This window comes from Pogoniulus pusillus, chromosome 21, assembly GCF_015220805.1.
Source record: "Pogoniulus pusillus isolate bPogPus1 chromosome 21, bPogPus1.pri, whole genome shotgun sequence".
NCBI lineage: Eukaryota > Metazoa > Chordata > Aves > Piciformes > Lybiidae > Pogoniulus > Pogoniulus pusillus.
Genome location: NC_087284.1, coordinates 12,946,881 through 12,966,461, shown reverse-complemented (window position 1 = coordinate 12,966,461; position 19,581 = coordinate 12,946,881). Strand labels below are relative to the sequence as shown.

The window sequence follows — 19,581 nt, the reverse complement described above, 5'->3', positions numbered from 1 at the left end:
CTTCTTCAAAATTAATTACTGCTGGTTTTAATAATGTATTAAAATATCTTTAGATATTCTTGCAGTGTATAATTTCCCTTCTAAAATAATTGGATTTCTTTCATCTCATGGAAATCCTCAAATTTTTCAGATTTCTGTGAGATATGACTTAAGATACATCCTTTCTTTGGTCTATGTTAGAGAAAACCTTTTCTGTTTTCTCCTTCATTGTAGTTAGCCCATAGTATTTCCATAAAGCAGATTATTTTAACTTAAAGATTATTATACTGAATAATCACTAATATGCAAGAGAAATCCTCAGTGGCACAAAAGCACCCTGAACTATATGTAGGGACAGAACAAGGGGAGAGAGAAGTACCTCTGGCAGACTTCTTCCCATTCTCTCACTAGCAGAATTTTCCCTCGAATCATTAAAGTTGGAAAAGACCTCTGAACACCAAGTCTAACTATCAATGCAACATCACCACGTCCACTAAAGCATGACCTAAAGTGCCATGCCTTCTGCACAATTTTTGAACACTTCCAAGGACGGTGATTCACCTACCTCCCTGTTCCAATGCCTCAGTTACTGTTTCCCAGATGTGCTAAAAATAAAAAATCTTGAACTTCTATTCTGTCAGCCTTTACGCAGCTTTGCATCCAAAACACGTCCAGGTGTTCAGATACTAAGTGAATGGCAGCACAACCCTCTAAATATGTACCAACCATCAAAAAGTGAAAATACATCTATTGCCCAAATCCCTACCATGGAAAGACTACCTTCAATCACACAGGCCTGTAAAGACAGAAGCTGCAGCTGCAGGCCCTTCCCAAGGATTCTGGTCTCCAGCAACTTCCAGAAGCTACCTTACATGTAACACTAATCACACAGAGACAACTAAATAGTTCTTAAAATGAAGGCCAAAAGACACCCTCCTGATTTTACTGGCTAAACAGATTCAGACTTTGAAAACTAAATTGCATTATACTCATGAATATGATTTGGACAGCTGGAACTGCACTACTGGAATTCCCACATTTCCAGTGAGCCACAAAACTGAAGCTTATCAAGTACCATCAGATCCATTTCCTACCCATGTGAACGCACAAGATACACCAAAAACCACTCAATCTATTTTCAGTCATCTTTTCTGTGAAGCGTGGGGTTTTCACTTTAATGTTCAATAAGCAGAGAAGAGGATTTAAGATTATGATCCAAGTGAAAACCCTCATGAGCCAATGGAAGCGTTGGAAGTGTGAGGTCTGGAGTGATTATATAATCATCTAATTAAGCCAGAAACTTACTCCTATAAATGATACCATTTCTGTTTGATTTAAAATGGGATGTTGCCAACTACATTTTGATCAAGTCTCATTTATGCAACGTTAACATAGCTGGCTTCTACATAAAAGGGAAGAAGGGCTGAAAGACATCTCTACAAGACTTTTATTTTGCCTTAATTCACATATTTATTGGATGTGTCCATTTTAGAAATGCTGCATAGTTACAAAAAAAAATTTACTGATTTTTAAAAGTAGTTCACCTTTTAAGAATATCATTGTGATTATTACTCCATGCCATTTCCCAAAAGAATATTATTTTCACCTCTTCAGTAAAAACAAATCACAAGAAGGAGGCCACTCCTGCTACAACGTTGAAGAATTATGTCTGTGCAGTTCCAGCTCTAATCCTTGATATAATTTACCATGCCATATACAACATTCATAAATAAATGAGGCAGAATGGTTTACCAGAATATAGATAGTTTTGTTCCATTTACTAACCAGGAGAAGTATTTGGAATTCTTACCCACATAAACACTTCAGCCATCCACCTTTTCCAACTGCATCATTAAAACCTGAGCAGAACAAGCAGTTTAATACCACACTACTGTGAGATGGGACTAAGATTGATGCAAGGGCATGCCATAAGGAAGGAATAAATTATTTTCTACTGCAGCTTTTAAAACAATTCTATTATTTCTCAACACTGTAAGGGGTGCAAGAGTATCATATTCACAGTACCACTATAGAAAGGAGTAGCGCCACATGGAGGACTATAAAAAGCATATAACCTATGATTGTACACTTATTAAGCTACAAATCAAACTGATGCCTGCACTTACATTTATAACATATAATAAAATAGAATTGTCATGCCAAAAGAAAAAATACTATCATTATATAACTGTTCAAAAATTTGTTCACACCAAGATGCAGCCACAGGCTGCAAGAGCCTACAACATTTGGTATTTCAGCATCCCAAAAAGTATTACACTTGACCTTATTAGAGAGAAGCAATCTTTCTAAAAGGAGGTAGAGGACTATTTATTTTCCTATTAACCTCAGCATACACAGATGGTAAACAGATTATCATAAGAATATAATAAGTAGTTTTTAGGTTAGCATTACCTTTCTGCCTGTTGTCAAGCTACAAAACAAAATGTGATTTGGGAATAAAAAAAAAAGAATAATCCTGGTTTTCTTAGAGGTGCTATGCTCTAGTAGTGTCAACACTGAAGCTTATACTTACTGCTACCCCTTCCCAGCAGGAGCTGGAGGACTGACGTTACCTAAAGCTCACATTTCAGAAATAATTCTCCAATTACATGTTCTAATGCTTATAGAAGTATAATTTCAAGGTTGGCCCCTGCCTCATGCACAGAATAGCTCCTCTACTGTCCAGGATATGACTGCAAATAAAGAAAAAGAGCAAGATTCACAGTTGTGCCCTCAATTTATCATACTTCCATTTCAATTTCAGGAAACAGCAGTAAGACAAAAAAAAGAGACAAGGATTAGTTGTATATATATATTGCTTGCAAAACTGACAATTTTGTGTGTAAAGTGGTAACATCACATTGAGCAGGACAGAGAGCAAATTCTGTCATCTTCAAGCAGTCAACTGTTCTGTCCAGACTTATGGAAATCAATTCTTTGGATAAAGGAAGTACTTCTAATAAACACAAATGCAAACAGATCTTTACATTTTTTAAAAACAAAATACTCCACTTACCTTGCTGCTTAACACAAATAACAAATTTAGTGGTCAGAATTACAATTCACAGGTAGAGCCATGGTAAAGGCATACTCCAACAGGTTATGAAAATGTTATCTTAATTCTTATTATCTTAAGTTACTCCTATCTTTAGGTGCTGAACATCAACTAAAAAACCAAATAAATCCACATGAATGGCAGCAGAAACAAATCCTCCTCCACGGCTTATATATATAAAAAAACCCAAATATAGAAAGAATCAGAGGAGAAATCCACACCTTGTTTCTATTCCAATCAATGCATAGTTCTAAGCATCATTAGTTACAAATTAACAGCATTAAAATGTTACTAATTGCATTATTAGGAACATTGTTTTGTATGACACAGAGTGGTCATATTGATGTAAATAACACTAACAGGTTCATTAAAAAAAATTACCTACCATTTTAGCTGAAGGAAACTAAGAATTAGCATAACTGCATCTATACTAATGAATTCAGTGTTCTAATTAGATTTTATCTTCAGATAATTTTCTGCCTTGCCTTATCCTGTATTATTACCCCACCCTTAGACAAGTCTGCTTGAATTTTAGCTAACAAAGTATGTGTGTATTTGTATTTTTCACTAGTTCTGATTAATCTTGCCTTGACAATAATGCAAAGCAGCAGACAAAAAACAAAGCAATAAACAAAAGCCCTGACAGCACAGACTTAAATTAAGACCCTAATTCTTTTAAATTTGTTTAATCAAGTTGACAATTCAAGCTATAATTTATAGCACGTCCTTAACAAATCAGGCAACGGTGGTAACTGAAGAAATTAACTAAGCCAAGTTCAATTTCATTTTTCACATTAGCTTAGCAAATTAAGCTGATAAATAATGAAAAAAAAAAAAAAAAGAAGAAGTTTCACCTACATGAATTCTTTTGAGTATTCTCAGTGGCTCCTGGAGATGACATGGCAGTAAGAAATAAGCAAGTAAAAATAAACACAGTACTGGTCAAGTGAAAGCTCCAGTTACCAAGCAGCTCCACTGATGTGCATCTTCACTGATGTAGAACAAAGACCGATGCTGGAAGGCTGCTTTTTCAAAGCAGTAATACCGCAACTGCCAGTTTTCAACGGGTCACTCGCACACAGATGCATACACATGGATACTTCAACTCAGCGCCTTTCCAGAACCTGAACACAAGCTATCAGCAGCTGGGCTATACCAGAAATGCACGCATGTATTTGGGAAGGTACCACATGGTGCTAAATAAAGGGGTGCTAGAGAGAGTGAAATCTTCCTGGCAGGTTATAATCTGACGACATGCAGTTAAAGCATGTGTTGATTTGGCAGAGAGACGGAAGCATATGAAAATTATTCCAATGCAAGGAAAAGGCAGGGAAGGGTTCTGAGTTCTTTTTTTATTAGACAATATTCATAAAGCACTCCCCTCAAAGTATTTTTCCTTAACATGGCTCAGCTCAGAAACCCCACGAAGCAGAATACGTACTATTCTTACTTCACATATAAAATATTAAACATCTTAGACGTGATTCTTAAATAAATTAGGAGCAGCCTTCTCTACTGAAAATTAGATTTTTTTTTTAATATTACATATCCAAATTACATTTTCATCTAAAATTGAGAAAATGGTTATGTAGTTTAAAAAAAAAATTAATTACAGAAACAGCATATGACCGAGAGTCTTAGATTATGGTGATGCTGCAGTTACACAACAGTGTATTTATGTTTCAGAAACTGTAAGGCACTGCTCAGAACTGGGAACACGAGCACACGTTGCCTCCTTAGTTTAGGAGCATCTGCAGTACTGCTGGAAAAACAGGATAGCCATAACAATTCCTTTATTTTACTTAAGGTCACGTTATGAAAAGCTTCTTGATGACAATCATCAAAATAGAGAGAGCAGAGACAAAAGGGAACTCTGTAACAAATACTTGTCATCATCCAGCTGTCATCATCAGAGGAAAAAATACCAAGAACTTATGGGCCAGTGATACTCGGGTTCAAATTTCACTGATGAAAATCACACCAAAAATATCTGTGCAAAAGATTTAAACAATAATAAGAATAATGAGATAATCTTGCCTTCAGACTGAACTTTGGTATTTAAGAGATGAATTCAAGTTAAAGCTGCAGACAAAATAAAATTCAATTTTTTTTCATGAGTCCTTTAAGCATTACAGACAACTTAAGTATTACTCCTTTAAGTGTTTTCTTTTCTACATAAACTGAGTATGACAGCACTTACATTCCCATGAAATTTCTTCCCACTATCTAGACAGTTAGCTATTCACCCTGACAACAGCCAGAGAAAATACTATTGTTACACTGGCCTCCTCCACTCCTTAGAAAACCAGGACTCTGCAAGGCTGACTCCACTATAGGGCCAAGTTCTAGCGCAAGCAACAGGAGCTGTACCTGCACATCCAAGAGTAGTCTTATTTTTAGCTGCAGCAATGTCAAAATTGTTGATACATCTGGCCTCGGAAAGGGCTTCTGACTTAGTGCAACACTCAAATGCAGAAAAGAGTAGACTCCAGGAAAAATAGCAAAACACACAAATGTGTCAATATTAAAATACGTTGGGAGAATAAACTAGATCCCTCAAAATGCAAAGCAACACAAAGCAGGATGAAAGAGCATAAGGGTGCCACATTAAAAAAATCCACAAGATTCTCCAAAAGAACATGGAAATGAAGCAGAATTTAAAAACAAAACAACAAAACCCAAAAAACTCTGTTCCTACTCTCCAATTTCCTCATCAGAATTTATGTAAAACCTGATAAACACAAGGTTCAGAAGTATCTGTAACATTATCATTCTGTGGGTTATATTAATTCATCATCTGAATACTACTTTCAGGTGACAGCCATCATATAAAATCCTGACATCTAATTGAGAAAATAGATTGCAAACAGCACTATCAAATTTGTAACATACATAACCATATTATAGCCAAAACACACAAACAAAAAGTAAAGAACACATTTAAAAAGCATTAAACCAGAAGTAGTTCTGAATAGAAGTGACAAAAACCAAAACCTATCTTTGATCAGATGACTTGCAAAGGTACATAATATTTATTCCAAGAAAATTTGATTATCTGGTTTGCCCATAAATAATCTAGTATCTCTACAGCATCCCTTTCTAAACTGCAGATTTCATTTAGAATCTTTACTCCTATTTACAGCTTTGAAAATTCAGACCTATTTCCAATATATATAATCCTTAGAAATGAAAGCCTATTTATGACTGACCATGAACCACCCACTCCTGTGTTGCAACTATCAAAGAAATCCTTTTTTTCTCTCTTGATTGATAACTAATCAAAAATGGACAGGGGAAAATTTCCTATCCTATTAGATTAATCCATTTCAAAGCACATTCCACCTTTTGGCAAAGCCTAATTTGGGGATTGCACTAGATGGCCTTTGAGGGTCCCTTCCAATGACCTTCTATTATTCTATGACAGTGAGAAATAGCGTTCTGATGTGGTAATTCAAGATAAAATTATAGACAATTATTTCTATAGTTTACATACACTAAAACATTTTTTTTCCATCTTCCATTGTGTCGCAGGTTTTTGAAATGTAAATTCTATTCCTTGCATAGAAAATACTGTCTGTCTTGTACAGAAAATACAAGTCTGAAGACTTGGCATTTGCAGACATTAACTTATTAGGTAACACATTTACTTCCAGACATTTGCAAAATAAATGTGTACACAAGATATTGCTCATTGCAGCTTGCTTCACCCCAGACATAATGCTTGATCCAGGAAATGTTTTTGTTTTGTTGTCTTGCCAAAGGCATCTAATAAAATTTCAACTGCATCTAATTTCAATAGAATATTATTGCCAATAGGGAAAAAAAAGTCACATTTAGAGGTAATCAAGAGGCAAGCAGTCACCTTTGTGTGGTATCACATGTAGTCTCTGTCAAGATAGCAAGCTGAAAACTTCCCTTGCTCTCAGAAGCATATTAATATATAGAAGAAGCTCTGAAAATACATCATTAAGTTTGATAGCTTAGCCACATAGAATCATGTATGGGCAACTTGAGACCATGCACATAAGGGCTACAGAAATATGGAAGCATACAATCAGTCACGGTTGGAAGGGACCACAAGGATCATCTAGTTCCAACGCTCCTGCCATGGGCAGGGACACCCTGCGGGAGATCAGGCTGGCCAGAGCCTTATCCAGCCTGGCCTTAAACACCTCCAAGGATGGGGCCTCAAACACCTCCCTGGGCAACCCGTTCCAGGCTCTCACCAGTCTCATGCTGAACAACTTCCTCCTTACATCCGGCCTGAACCTACCCATCTCCAGCTTCGCTCCGTTCTCCCTAGTCCTGTCACTCCCTGATATCCTGAATAGTCCTTCCCTGGCTTTTTTGTAGGTCCCTTTCAGATACAGAAAGGCCACAATAAGGTCACCTCAGAGCCTCCTCTGAAAGCTTTTACATTGCTGTGCTGGTGACAACTACCCTGATGCATAAAGATTCACTGATTTCAGTCTTCCCCAGTACATAATTGAAAGACCAAGAGTGAATCTTCCTTTAATGTTTCTATTTAAACAAAAAATTTCAAATAAAATAATTATTTTATTAAAAGGTTTGATTTGAAGTCCCTATGTATTTCAGATGACACAAGCAGTTAGATTCAGATGTAGAAACTTTAAAAATGTGTTCTGAGAGTTAAACAGCTGTGAGGGTCAGCAAGCTTGAAAACACAAAGAGCAAAATCAAAAGCAAGGTAGCTGCAAGGACACTTATTTGTTTTTCTTCTCCATCTGCCTTATCCTATTACACTATAATCAAAGACTTAAGCAGTTAAACTTATTTGCCTTCCACTCAAGATTTGACTAGAAGTGGCCAAGTCTCAAACCTTTCTGTTTTCCTAGAGAATGGTTATAATTCTGGGGAGTCTTGGTCAACTCCTGCCACACACAATAAAGGACATTGCAAGTCACCAGGTTCTCTTCCCACAGCCTAGATGGGAAAGAAGCTGGTAATGCACATAGTTAACCAGAAATTGATACCACAATATTTTCAGGTTGTAGTAAACCAGTGAGGAAAACCTCATAAACTCAAATAGCCTTGATTTTTTAACTCTATTTTAGCTTTGATGCAATAGAATTAAACAACTTCCCAGTTTCTCAACTGTTCTCTGGTATGCAAAAATACAAATTTTTGTATTTTATATCACAGCTAAAAGGTTTAAATATTGAAGGTTTTGACCACGGTCACCTACAATTCCAAACCAATTAGTAATTGTGGCAGACGCATTGCCTATCTCCCACAGCATGCTTTGGAAGAGGTACTGAAATAACAAAGCACACTCTCCCTCTCCTACTCAACTGAGTCACTGAAATGCAAGACCGCAATACACAACATTAAATGAGAAGTGTCATTATTAACTAACTTGGTTACAGACACAACTTGTAAAAAAAAAAATCATCACAGAAACATCTTGAATATTCCTAATGTGACGGATTCTGGGTTAGTAATTTGGAAATGTTAAAGTAAATTAACTCCATGTGGCTGGTACAATTTTCAGCCACAATGTTACCTACTCATGATCAGAAGAAACACACAAGACTGCGTAGTCAAAATTACAGCACAACTTCTTGAACAGGTACATTATTGAATGCGTGTTGTCAAACGTGAGCTCTAAAGATCTCCACTACATATTACTCCTACATCTAGAAAACAATATGGCAGCTAGGAAAATAGTGCTTATTTTGAGAGCCATGAGAATACAGCACAATGAAGAGGATTTCTAGACTGGAAGAAAAAATATCAGCTTGACACTATCTGTTGAGAAAAGCAGATTAAAAAAAAAAAAAAAAGGAGAACAAAAGGATGGAGACAACTGACTGCTCCAAATATTGTGTGCTCTTAAGAGAACAAACAGTAAAAGCCAGGAAATTAAAGTTTAGATACAAACATATTTAAGCTACTGATAAAAGGACTGGAAAACCGCAATTTCAACGGAAGCATCTTAGATGCATGAACAGGGATGACAAAAGACCTGCCTATCACATGTGACCCAATGACTTAACCAGAAGAGAAAAGCAAGAAAAAAGACCTCTTTACTTCATCAGCCTTCTCCTCAGAAACAGTATTTTGATAAAGCTTTAAAAACTTATCAGGACTTGTTTGGGAGAAGAAGTGGAAACACATTTTGCTGTATTGTAAATAAAAGTACTGAAAATGGTCATATGAGCACTTTCCCTCAGCTTGAATGAAACTAATCCTGTTAAAGCTTAGAAATATGCATGACTCAGTAGCCAAAGCCATGCACAGATCTGACCTTGCAAAGTTTCTGCCACCTTTTATTGTCCAAAAGCACTGTGCTGCTATTTCTAAATGGCCTCTGTGGTTTTAGTTCTCTCTTCTGAAACCAAACCAAAACAATGTGTCCTAGTTTGATTTATTATTTACATAAAAAATAAAAGAAACGTTTAGAAATTATTTCGCCATTCCTCATGTATACAGTTCCCATTTGGACAAAGTCTAAAGAAAACTCAGCAACATATGTTACAGCCATTGTCATACTACTTTTAGAACACTCCTCCCCCCCCCCCCCCATTATGTACCTCACTGCTCTGCTTCATTCCGTCTTGTAATGAGATTAATAAGAGTACTTCATAAATAGCTACTGCATAGTCCTAGTTGTGCTGGAACAGAAGAAATATTAACTTAAATGTATGTATGTGGGTATATATGTGTGTATATATTTACAGTATATAAGAATCTGTAGTGCCAGTTGGGGTTGTTATGATTCAAGTGCAGGACCTGGCATTTGGCCTTGTTGAGTTCATCCCATTAGCACTGGCCCATCAATCCAATCTATCCAAGCCCCTCTGCAGAGCCTCCCTACTCTCTCAATGATCAACTCCACCACCTAGCTTGACATCATCTGTGAACTTACTGACAACACATTCTAAGTCTTCATCAGGATCATCAATAAAGATGTTAAAGAGAAGTGGTCCCAACATTGAGCCCTAGAGGACACCACATGTGACCAGTTGCTGGCTGGATTTAACTCCACTGACCACCACTTTTTGGGGCCCTTTGTCCAGCCAGTGCTTCGTCCAGCAAATCATGTGCTTGTCCAAGCCATGAGAAGTCAGTCAAATGTAAATCAAGCTTCCTCCAATTTGAAGGACTTCTCATCATGTCACTACAGGACTTTTTACAAAGTCTCTCTCAACCACACACTTTATAGGTCAATGAATTACCATTTTGCATCTCAATGCACATAATAGGAAGACCTAAATGAAATCAGAAACAACTCTCTTTCTTGGTTATGTGAAGGCTGATTTTGTTTGGATATTTAAAATATCTTCAGCAAATATTAGGTATACAAGTGCCCTTCAAAGTTTTCATAAGATTGTATGTATTTTAAGATTCCACAAATTTATGGAGGTCTCATCCAGACTATACCTGTGTAACTACATTATTTATACGTGCACAAAACTGCATGCAAGTAAAGTTCTAAAACCGGTCTGAGAGACCTGTGAAACTGCTCACCAAAGGCCCTGTGAGCCATGTAAGGAGTGATCTGAAGAGCATTATGTGTCTCATCACTGTCATCAGGAATTAGGACCCTGTTACCTCAATCACTTGACTGAAAGCCAGGCTAACATCTTAGCAGGAGTTTTGCAGTGGCCTACCACATAATAAGTTACTGGTCCTGCATAATTGAATGTAGTACAGGCACAGGCTGCCATGGGAAGAAAACCAGCCTGGTAACAAAGGGCTGTACCTCACACCTGTGATAGACGGTTCCACTGTTGTTGTATTTTTGTGTTTAAGAGCCCAACAGACTTAGATTATTCTGCTTTACTCTTTCTCTAAGGAAAAAGGGCAGTATAATAATGCTCTTGCTGAATTGGAGAGGAAAATACAGAAAAGTTGTATATAAAAGATGTGCAGGAAAAGATACAGCATACTTGAATCTTTAACACCTAATACAGCTACAGGATACATGAGAATTCCCCCAAGCCCTTCATAGAATCATAGAATCAAGCAGGTTGGAAGAGACCTCCAAGATCATCCAGTCCAACCCAGCACCCAGCCCTATCCAATCAACTAGACCATGGCACTAAGTGCCTCATCCAGTCTTTTCTTGAAGACCCCCAGGGACGGTGCCTCCACCACCTCCCTGGGCAGCCCATTCCAATGGGAAATCACTCTCTCTGTGAAGAACTTCTTCCTAACATCCAGCCTAGACCTACCCTGGCACAACTTGAGACTGTGTCCCCTTGTTCTATTGCTGGTTGCCTGGGAGAAGAGGCCACCCCCCACCTGGCTACAATGCCCCTTCAGGTAGTTGTAGACAGTAATAAGATCACCCCTGAGCCTCCTCTTCTCCAGGCTAAACAGGCCCAGCTCCCTCAGCCTCTCCTCATAGGATCTGTGCTCCAGGCCCCTCACCAGCTTCGTTGCCCTTCTCTGGACATGCTCCAGCACCAGATGCAAACTTAAACCAGCAAAAGCCCAGTGCTCATTTCCTCCCATCCCCCACTGTCTCCCAGTTAGGCTGCAAACAGGCCAGACTCACTGCAGCGCGGCCTTGAAGGCCATGGCCCACAGGGTACTCCTACCCAGTTACCTCGATAAGGATCCCTCAGGAGAGCTGAAAGGAAAACGGAGAAAAGAGAACGAACTGACCTTGATGCTTACTTTTAAAGTGTTTGCAGGATGAGGGGATTGGATATCAAACACTACAATACCCAGGGGTGACCAGTGTATCCCCTGGGACGGGTCTCAGTCTCTGCAGATTCTCTCAGGGGACCTGGAATAACCGGGAACGCCTCAAACCACCACAACTGTCTAAGCCCATCACCTTGGAGTGGAGACTGGAACTGCTATCATAAGAGACTGATGTTCCTGGCATTGCTAAGGAAACCAGGAACTTGAGTGAACTTGGCTCAGGATAATAAGGAAACACTCCTCAGCCTACCCACCTCCAGGGCAGACCACGTCTTGGGCACGCGTCCTTAGGCCCAGACCACACCTCGGTCAGTCCTCCTTGAGCATCTGTGGAAGCACTGCATGTGGGGGGCAGGAGGGGCAGACAAAGGCAGATCTGCTCATCAGCAGGTGTGAAGTTAAATTTAAGAGATGTCTCCCTTTCACCAGGAAAAGTCTTTCAACAAGAAGAGCTCTCACAACAAAAACAACAGATGGCTACAATAACAAGATCAAGAAAAGATCAGAAGGACCAGCAGGACCAGACTCTGGGACTAAAAAGACATCCTCGGGACCCTCTTTCCCTTTTCCCTCCTCACTTCAGCTTTCCCCTTTTCTCCTCTCACTTTACCTCTACTGGCCAAACAGTAAAGTTTTACTGTTAATTGAAGTGAACCCCCTTTGGTGTGGTCGCCTGTCCACTGCACTTTGAGATCACAATAACGAAGCACCACGAGCCCACTGCTTGGACCGTGACAAGCCAGACCTGTATTGTCACGGTTGGTGCCAATATAAAATTAGTATTTTTTTCTTATATTCGTTGTTAAACTGATGGGATGCATCACTGAATCCAAGTTTCCAGTCCTGTCCTATTTTGACCCTCAAAGTACACTATTCAGTTTTTTAATTCCAGAACATTTACTGCCTATCTTGAACAAGGCATGAGAATGCAGCCCTGGTGAATGGGAGAGTTACACCTGGACAACAAAATTGTGCTTATGACCCTCTTTTTATTCCCTCTAGCAAACGTTTAAGGATTTTTTTGGTGATACTTCAGTTTTGCAAGTTCAGACATATTTATATTATACATTATGAAATATATTTTTTGCAAGCCATCTAAAATCCTTATTTTGGAAGCCAGCATTTTTTTGCTTGCAGTACTGAAACTCACAAATTGCAAGTTACTATTATGAAAACTGGCATTTCTGTTGTTCTCCATTAAAATGCAATTAATGTACAGTGGTTTCAGCCACACACACATTGAAAGATGCAACTATGCATAAAGGTACTTAGAGTCATAGAATGGTCTGGGCTGGAAGGGATCTCCAAAGGTCATCTAGCCCAACCTCCTCTGCAGAAATCAGAGGCATTCTCGTCTAGATCAGGTGGCCCAGAGCCCTGTTGAGCCTGACTTTAAACAGTTCTTCTCTCCTGGCCCCTGCACTAAGTATTTTATGAACGGAATACTTATGGATACATTTCAATCTGAACAATTGAGGATGTACTATATACTTGCAGTACAAAAATCTGAAGAATCATCTACCCAATTACTTCACATATTTCATCTGGAACTGACCTCTCTTGAACACAGCAAAACAGTTATAAGCACAGTAAGATCTTACCATGAAAGTCCTACATAAGCTTCACTTACCTGAACCTTAAAATGTATTAGGTTATGTAACATTAGAAGTATTCGCTTTTTAGACGACTGTTACAGTAAATTAGACATGCTTCCTGCTATTACTGCTGCTTTGTGCCACGATTTCTATGGCCATCTACTGAGATATTTCAGCCTGCTCTGTCAACTGAAACTAAACCACATGGCCTATCATTTCCCACACAAATCTAGTGAGCCTTAGAAGTAGCTTGAAACAGAAAAAAAGGCAAGGAGGAGCCACAATTTAGATTGGGCAAAGCTACTACAGAACTGAAGTATCTGTCACTATGTCATCAAGAATTCTTCATGACCAGAAAGATCACACTCCCCATGTTTCTAATGAGATGCTGGAATACATGCTAGATACTCAGAAATCCGCTGAATCTCCAAAAGGCTGGAAAAAGCCTGACTGAGGCCAACACCTTCTTTTTACAATCCAGGTTAACAATAAAAATTCCAAGTAGCATTAGATCTGAGAAAGAACAACTTTGTAAGTAAGAAGCCATAAAAATAATTCCTCAAAGCATGTACTTCCAAATCAACCATGCAATTATTTTTTAGTAGCTTAGTCTCAATTTCCTGGTAATACGACAGGTAAACAAGTGAAAGTTGTCGCCAAGGTCAAAATACAGTATTTTTTGTTTATCTTACAGCATGTTATTTTCATCTTAGAAAAATCATTTACACTTGCTTGATATGACTATTCTTAGCAGTAGCTAACCAACTTGCCTCTTGTTAGGTACAACCTTATCCATGAGTTCACTGTAGGAAAAAGAGAAATTACGCTGATGTTTTTAATACCCATTTTTAATGATCTGTCACTCAGCTTTTCCAGCCTTCATTAGCCACAGACTGCAGTTGAACTTTTCAGTGAAAAAAACATGCAGAGTCTTTGGTTTTTATTTGGTGTCTGTTTGCAGCCTTCTCTTTTTCAGTAAAATAAAAACCTCTTTATTTCCCAAGACAAGTCTTTCCCAACTTGCATTGGAAGTTTGTATGTCCCCATATCCATTACAGAACCATTTGCTTTGAGTGGTATAAATTTCATGGTCAACAAGCAGTTAACACCTTCTTCTTCCATAAAAATGTCATAAAATACTGTCAAATAAAGTTGCAATGTCTATTGGAAAACCAAGAAGCTAAGAGAGAAATAACTTTGGAAGCCATCCTCCTGGATTCCGGGAACTCACTTAGAATGCCTAATGTGATGGTTTGGGTGCTATCCGCCCCCCCCCACTTTGGAAATCACCCAGACTAGACTCAGCTGGCTCTGGAAATTGAATAAAGCTTATTATTTACAGCTCAGCACAATAGACAAGCAGATATTTACAGTATATACAGAAATATACAAGATAAAAGGTAACACAGAAACACAACAGCCCTCCCAGAAACCTGAGTCCCCAGAATGGGCTCCCAACCACCCCTTCACCTTCCCCCCTACCCCTCTCAATCTTACCCCAGTCTCAAGGAAGAATGGAGGTTCAGCCAGGGGGTTAGGAAGTAAAGTGGATTAGTCAGAGAAACGGAGGGTGAGGTTAGAGGGAGATGAAGCTTGGAGCTACCCATCAGGAGTAGAGCCTTATCTGTTTTGATTCTTGTTCTCATACATCTCAGCAAGCCTATGAGGGAAGTAGACATCACCACTGTTTTCCTTCCACAGCCTGTAATCTAGCCCTTCTCACCAAAACATTCTAGCTAGCTTCAAACTAGCACACCTAATCAATAGAAAAACCCACCAGGATTCACTATTCTCACAAGCACCAGGTACTGCAAACTAGCTGGAACCAAATCAGTTTAGTGTTCTTTGGTTTTTGTATTGAGCTAGTCTGTGTTGAAAGCTGTCAAATAAATCAAGAATAAGGTTGTTATGATAAGCTACAGATGAAGTGACATTTCACATAATTTGTGTTGCCTGTCTGTTAGTGTTAGCTTTATTGTTTTCCTTTATTTAGCATTATGTGAAGATAGGATTGTAATGAACTGAAAATGTGAAGGAATGCAGTTGACAGAAATTTCCATACCTTCTTTCATTGCAAGAGACAATTAATTGACATAAGTCAGTGCTCTTCACTGTCATAAATAAAGACTAGTCACAAAGCCACAAACACACCTTATTCAAAGCAGAAGATAATAGCAACTGTCAAGCTGATAAAACATTAGTTATCAGTAGTTAGAGTAAGCCTGAGTTCAAGATTTACTGAAAATGGTAATGTGTTTCATCTAGACACCACAGACAAAGCAATAAGTACATGACAGAGTCTCTAGCCATTGTGTATTATTTAGGACAGACATTTGTATATATGACTGTGTATATCCAATGAGCTACAATAATCACACATCTTACGCAACATAGTATTGTATTTCCCAGATAAAGCTAGGCAAGAGCCTAACAAGTTACACCCTGTGACACGTGTCAAAACCACATTCATGCTAGAAAAGACATTGACTAGTTCAAGACAAAACTCTTAGCTTCCAAAACTGAACACCAAGAGAAAGGTTTGAATTAGATCCAGAATCTCTGAAACCCAGCTAAGACAACAGAACCATCTGTGTTCTTCCCACAATCATGACTCTGAGAAACCAGTAGCAAGACAAGGTAAACCAAAAAATAAACACCCTGCTGAGTCAACGTAACATTAACATTACTGAATATAGAACTGGAACAGTGGCTTACTAGTTTCACTTAACACAATAATTACTTTAACTCATGCAAACATGTAAGCAGAAAGTTAAAAACAGAATTTACCTTTGAAGCTCTCAAGTTCCTTCCTATTGGAGAAAAGCAGAACAATAAAACAAAAATTAAAGATACTACATCTAGAACCACAGGATGTAATTTACATGGTTTAACACTCATTAAGAGATAAAAAACCAAATAATTTTATTATCATTTTATATAAAGGTAAAATTATTATGTTTAAAGCAGACACTATTATCCTGTTTATAAATTAGGCTACTGCCTTTTTTCAAACACACACAATTCTACAAATATTTCACATTTATACCTAGCCACATAATTTCTGATATACACTTGCAAAAATAACCCAGATTACTGAAGGGTTTAGGTACTACACCATCCACTTCTTAGAAGCATTTTTATCAATTTATAACACAGTGAATAACAATCAGTATTTCATTTTTATCAATGTGATTCAAAGTCCTTTTGGCAATATTGAAGGAGAAAAAATTGACAAGAGCACTCAGTCAGTTACAATACATTTTAAAGGTAACACATAAATTAGTTAAGAAATTAAAAGAGCAATAATACTTTTTTTTCCCCTCAGACCAGGACACAGTATACTTCTAGTAGCTATGCAGTCATAAGTGCAAAGGCTATAAAACTAAGAAATATTTTCAACAAATTGCAAAATGCTCCTCCACTTCACATTGCTACAAAGTAGTGATTTATCATGAATTTAGATGCTAAAGAAGAATCAAAGTAATATATTAGATAAGGTAGCATGCTGGTCTTTTCCTTATGAAATGCTCATTTACAGCAAGTATCTTTTAAATCTGTGCCCTGCAGACTGCCTAGGTTAAAGCCTAAATTTTGAAAGCAAAAATCAATATAAGAAAAAAGAAAAAGACTGAACTGAAAGTTGTCCACATAAATTATTCTATTCACTATCCACAGACAAAGCATGCTTCATTCATTACTGGGTCACCTACTACATACATTATTTCACAACACATAGACTATACCATAATAAATCCTTCTGCTCCCTAGCAGATGATATAACTCTGCATTTAATCTTGCATCAAGAATAGACAAAATTACTTATTTTCCAAGCAGGATGAAGTATTCTAAACGAAGAGAGAGAATACATTTACCTCCACATTTTCATGAACATCCCAGCAAATGTCAGTTACAGTTTTTTGAAAGAATGAGTGCTTTCTCAGGAAACAAGCTATAGTGTGATTCACAGCAGAGAAGTCTATCAGTTGTAACTTCCTGTGAGTATCCATTTCCCTTTCTGCTTCCCCTCCATCCCTTTCCCGAGCTAGTTTCTCCTTTTTTATCAGAGAAAAAAAACTTCACACCACCTATGAAATCAAATAAGTTCATACTCCAACACATTTTTCCAACCCTGTGTACTCTAATTACAAAACTCTTAATCACTGTCATAAGTTGCACTCCTCATTTTTAATAATGTCAAACTAGTTGAGAAAACAACAATCACAGGAAATGCTTGTTTTCCACAGACTTAAACAAGAACATACAGAGGAAACATCTTGTCAAAGTAAGGAAAAAAAAACCCCATGCTACTTGTGTCTAAAATCAGGAGGTCTTATGCCACTTGTCTCCAAAAGGAAAGACAAAACAATGACTGCCCTTGTGTTCAAACACATTAGCAAACAAGACGGCAATACAGTAACCAAATGATTGCTTTTGACTGAAATTCCAGAATTTCCCTTTTCAAAACCCACCAATATTTTTAGGGTTGATGTATTAAGATGTTGTCCCTATATCCATATATACAATTGCCATTAAGAAAGTTGAGAATTAATATTTAACCAAACTTTTATTAGAACACACACCTCTAAAAAACTCTACAGATAGCATACAATACAGATTTGAAACCTAAGGATCTGCATTTCCAAGTATCCTCAGATCCAATGACTGATGGTTCTCTACATTTTAGACAACATGAATGAATTAATCTTATCCTGCAGTTTCTCACAAAATTTAGTAAAACATATATTTAGAAATATATACTAAAATATGCTTAATGAAAATATGCCTTGCATCAAATCCAGACCTTCCTTTAACTTGGCCATCAAATTCCCCATAAGCATTAAATAAAAAAAAATAATTACAGTATCCAAAACTGGACAAACTTTATTCACTAAGTGACATATAATTCACCACAAGTCCAAAAACTCAAAGAAGTAAAAAAATAACCCTGTAACCCCACGTGCACTCTACCTAAACTTCCGAATGTGGTTCCACACAGCATGAATGCATTTATGGAAGACAGAAAATTGCAACCTGTATCACTTCAGGAATCTTCAACATGTCACTTTGCTAGTCTCCCTCAGAGAGGTGCAGTCAATAAATGATTTCAATACATTTTGGAAACTACTTTTAAACAAGCTGAGGTTTGTTGAAAGTAAAAAGGAATTTGTAAAGATGTGAAGAAAAGAATTTATGATGAAGAATTACACATTGCAGAATACCTTGCTCAAAAGCAGAGAATGGATTTTACTATAATGACAAAAACCTAAGCCCTGTTCTCCTGCCACTAGCAAAAGTTAATTACTTGGGTAAATAATGAAGTTTTTGAGGTGAAGGAGCATACAAAACAATAATTAATGCAGTTCTAAACTATTTGTTTCTATTACTCATACAACAACAGATTGACAGACTTTGTGTGTTATGCCCAGCAACCAGGACTACACACAGGTAGAAAACAGTTATGCAGGACTGGCAATGTTTAACATTTACTAGAAAATGTGGAGGAGGCAACATAAACATTCAGACTTTAATCACAGGTCACAAAAGTGAAATAACTCTTTAATATTCCAATTCAAATGAAAATTAATCTATTAGAAGAAGCTATGCTACAAATCTCTCCATAACAATGTCATCGAGCAAAATTAAATCAACTTGTGACAGAAATAATTATACTGCATATTCACACTTAGCAAATGATATAAAAACTGCCAAAACTGCTACAATCTTTTGATCTGCTATATATTTAGTCTTGCCCAGTGTTTTTAAATACTCAGAGCACTGACAGAAGTAAAATTCAGTATAGCAAAGCAACAGACTCCTTTGGGTTTGATGCATACAAAATACTGTACTGCAAATGTCCTTGCAAACGAAAATTCAACACCATTAAAATTACACAGAAGGAACCACAAATACCAAGGGAACATTTCCAAAGCTCATTTAAGTCCAGTTTTTCAAGATCAATAGGAATGCTCATTCCATGTGTCTGTATGAGGAAGTAACTGACTGCTGCAGACACATGAACAATGGAATGGAAAAGATCTCTGCAATGTGAACTCTGCCTTGAGCACAGAAACTTAGAGAGTCAAACAACTCATCATGAAATCATTTTGTTTAGAAGAGACCTTTCAGATCATCAAGTCCAACCATCAACCCAGCGCCACTGCTTGTTACTTAGGAGAAGAGATGAATTTCCACCTTGCTACAACCTCCTTTCAGGTAGTTGTAGAAAGCAAGGCCTCTCTTCAGCCTCTTCTTCTCCAGACTAAACAATTCCAGTTC

At 37.6% G+C, this 19,581-nt stretch overlaps 1 protein-coding gene across 3 annotated transcripts in view; it reads right to left on the bottom strand.

Moving 5' to 3' along the window:
* DTNBP1 (dystrobrevin binding protein 1) overlaps positions 1 to 19,581 on the bottom strand; it is a 70,141-nt gene that overhangs the window by 25,198 nt on the left and 25,362 nt on the right. For all 3 annotated transcript variants that reach the window (XM_064160995.1, XM_064160997.1, XM_064160998.1), the window contains exon 7: positions 16,093 to 16,115. In XM_064160995.1, the coding sequence (XP_064017065.1) occupies positions 16,093 to 16,115 (23 nt within the window). The remainder of the gene's footprint in view (positions 1 to 16,092; positions 16,116 to 19,581) is intronic.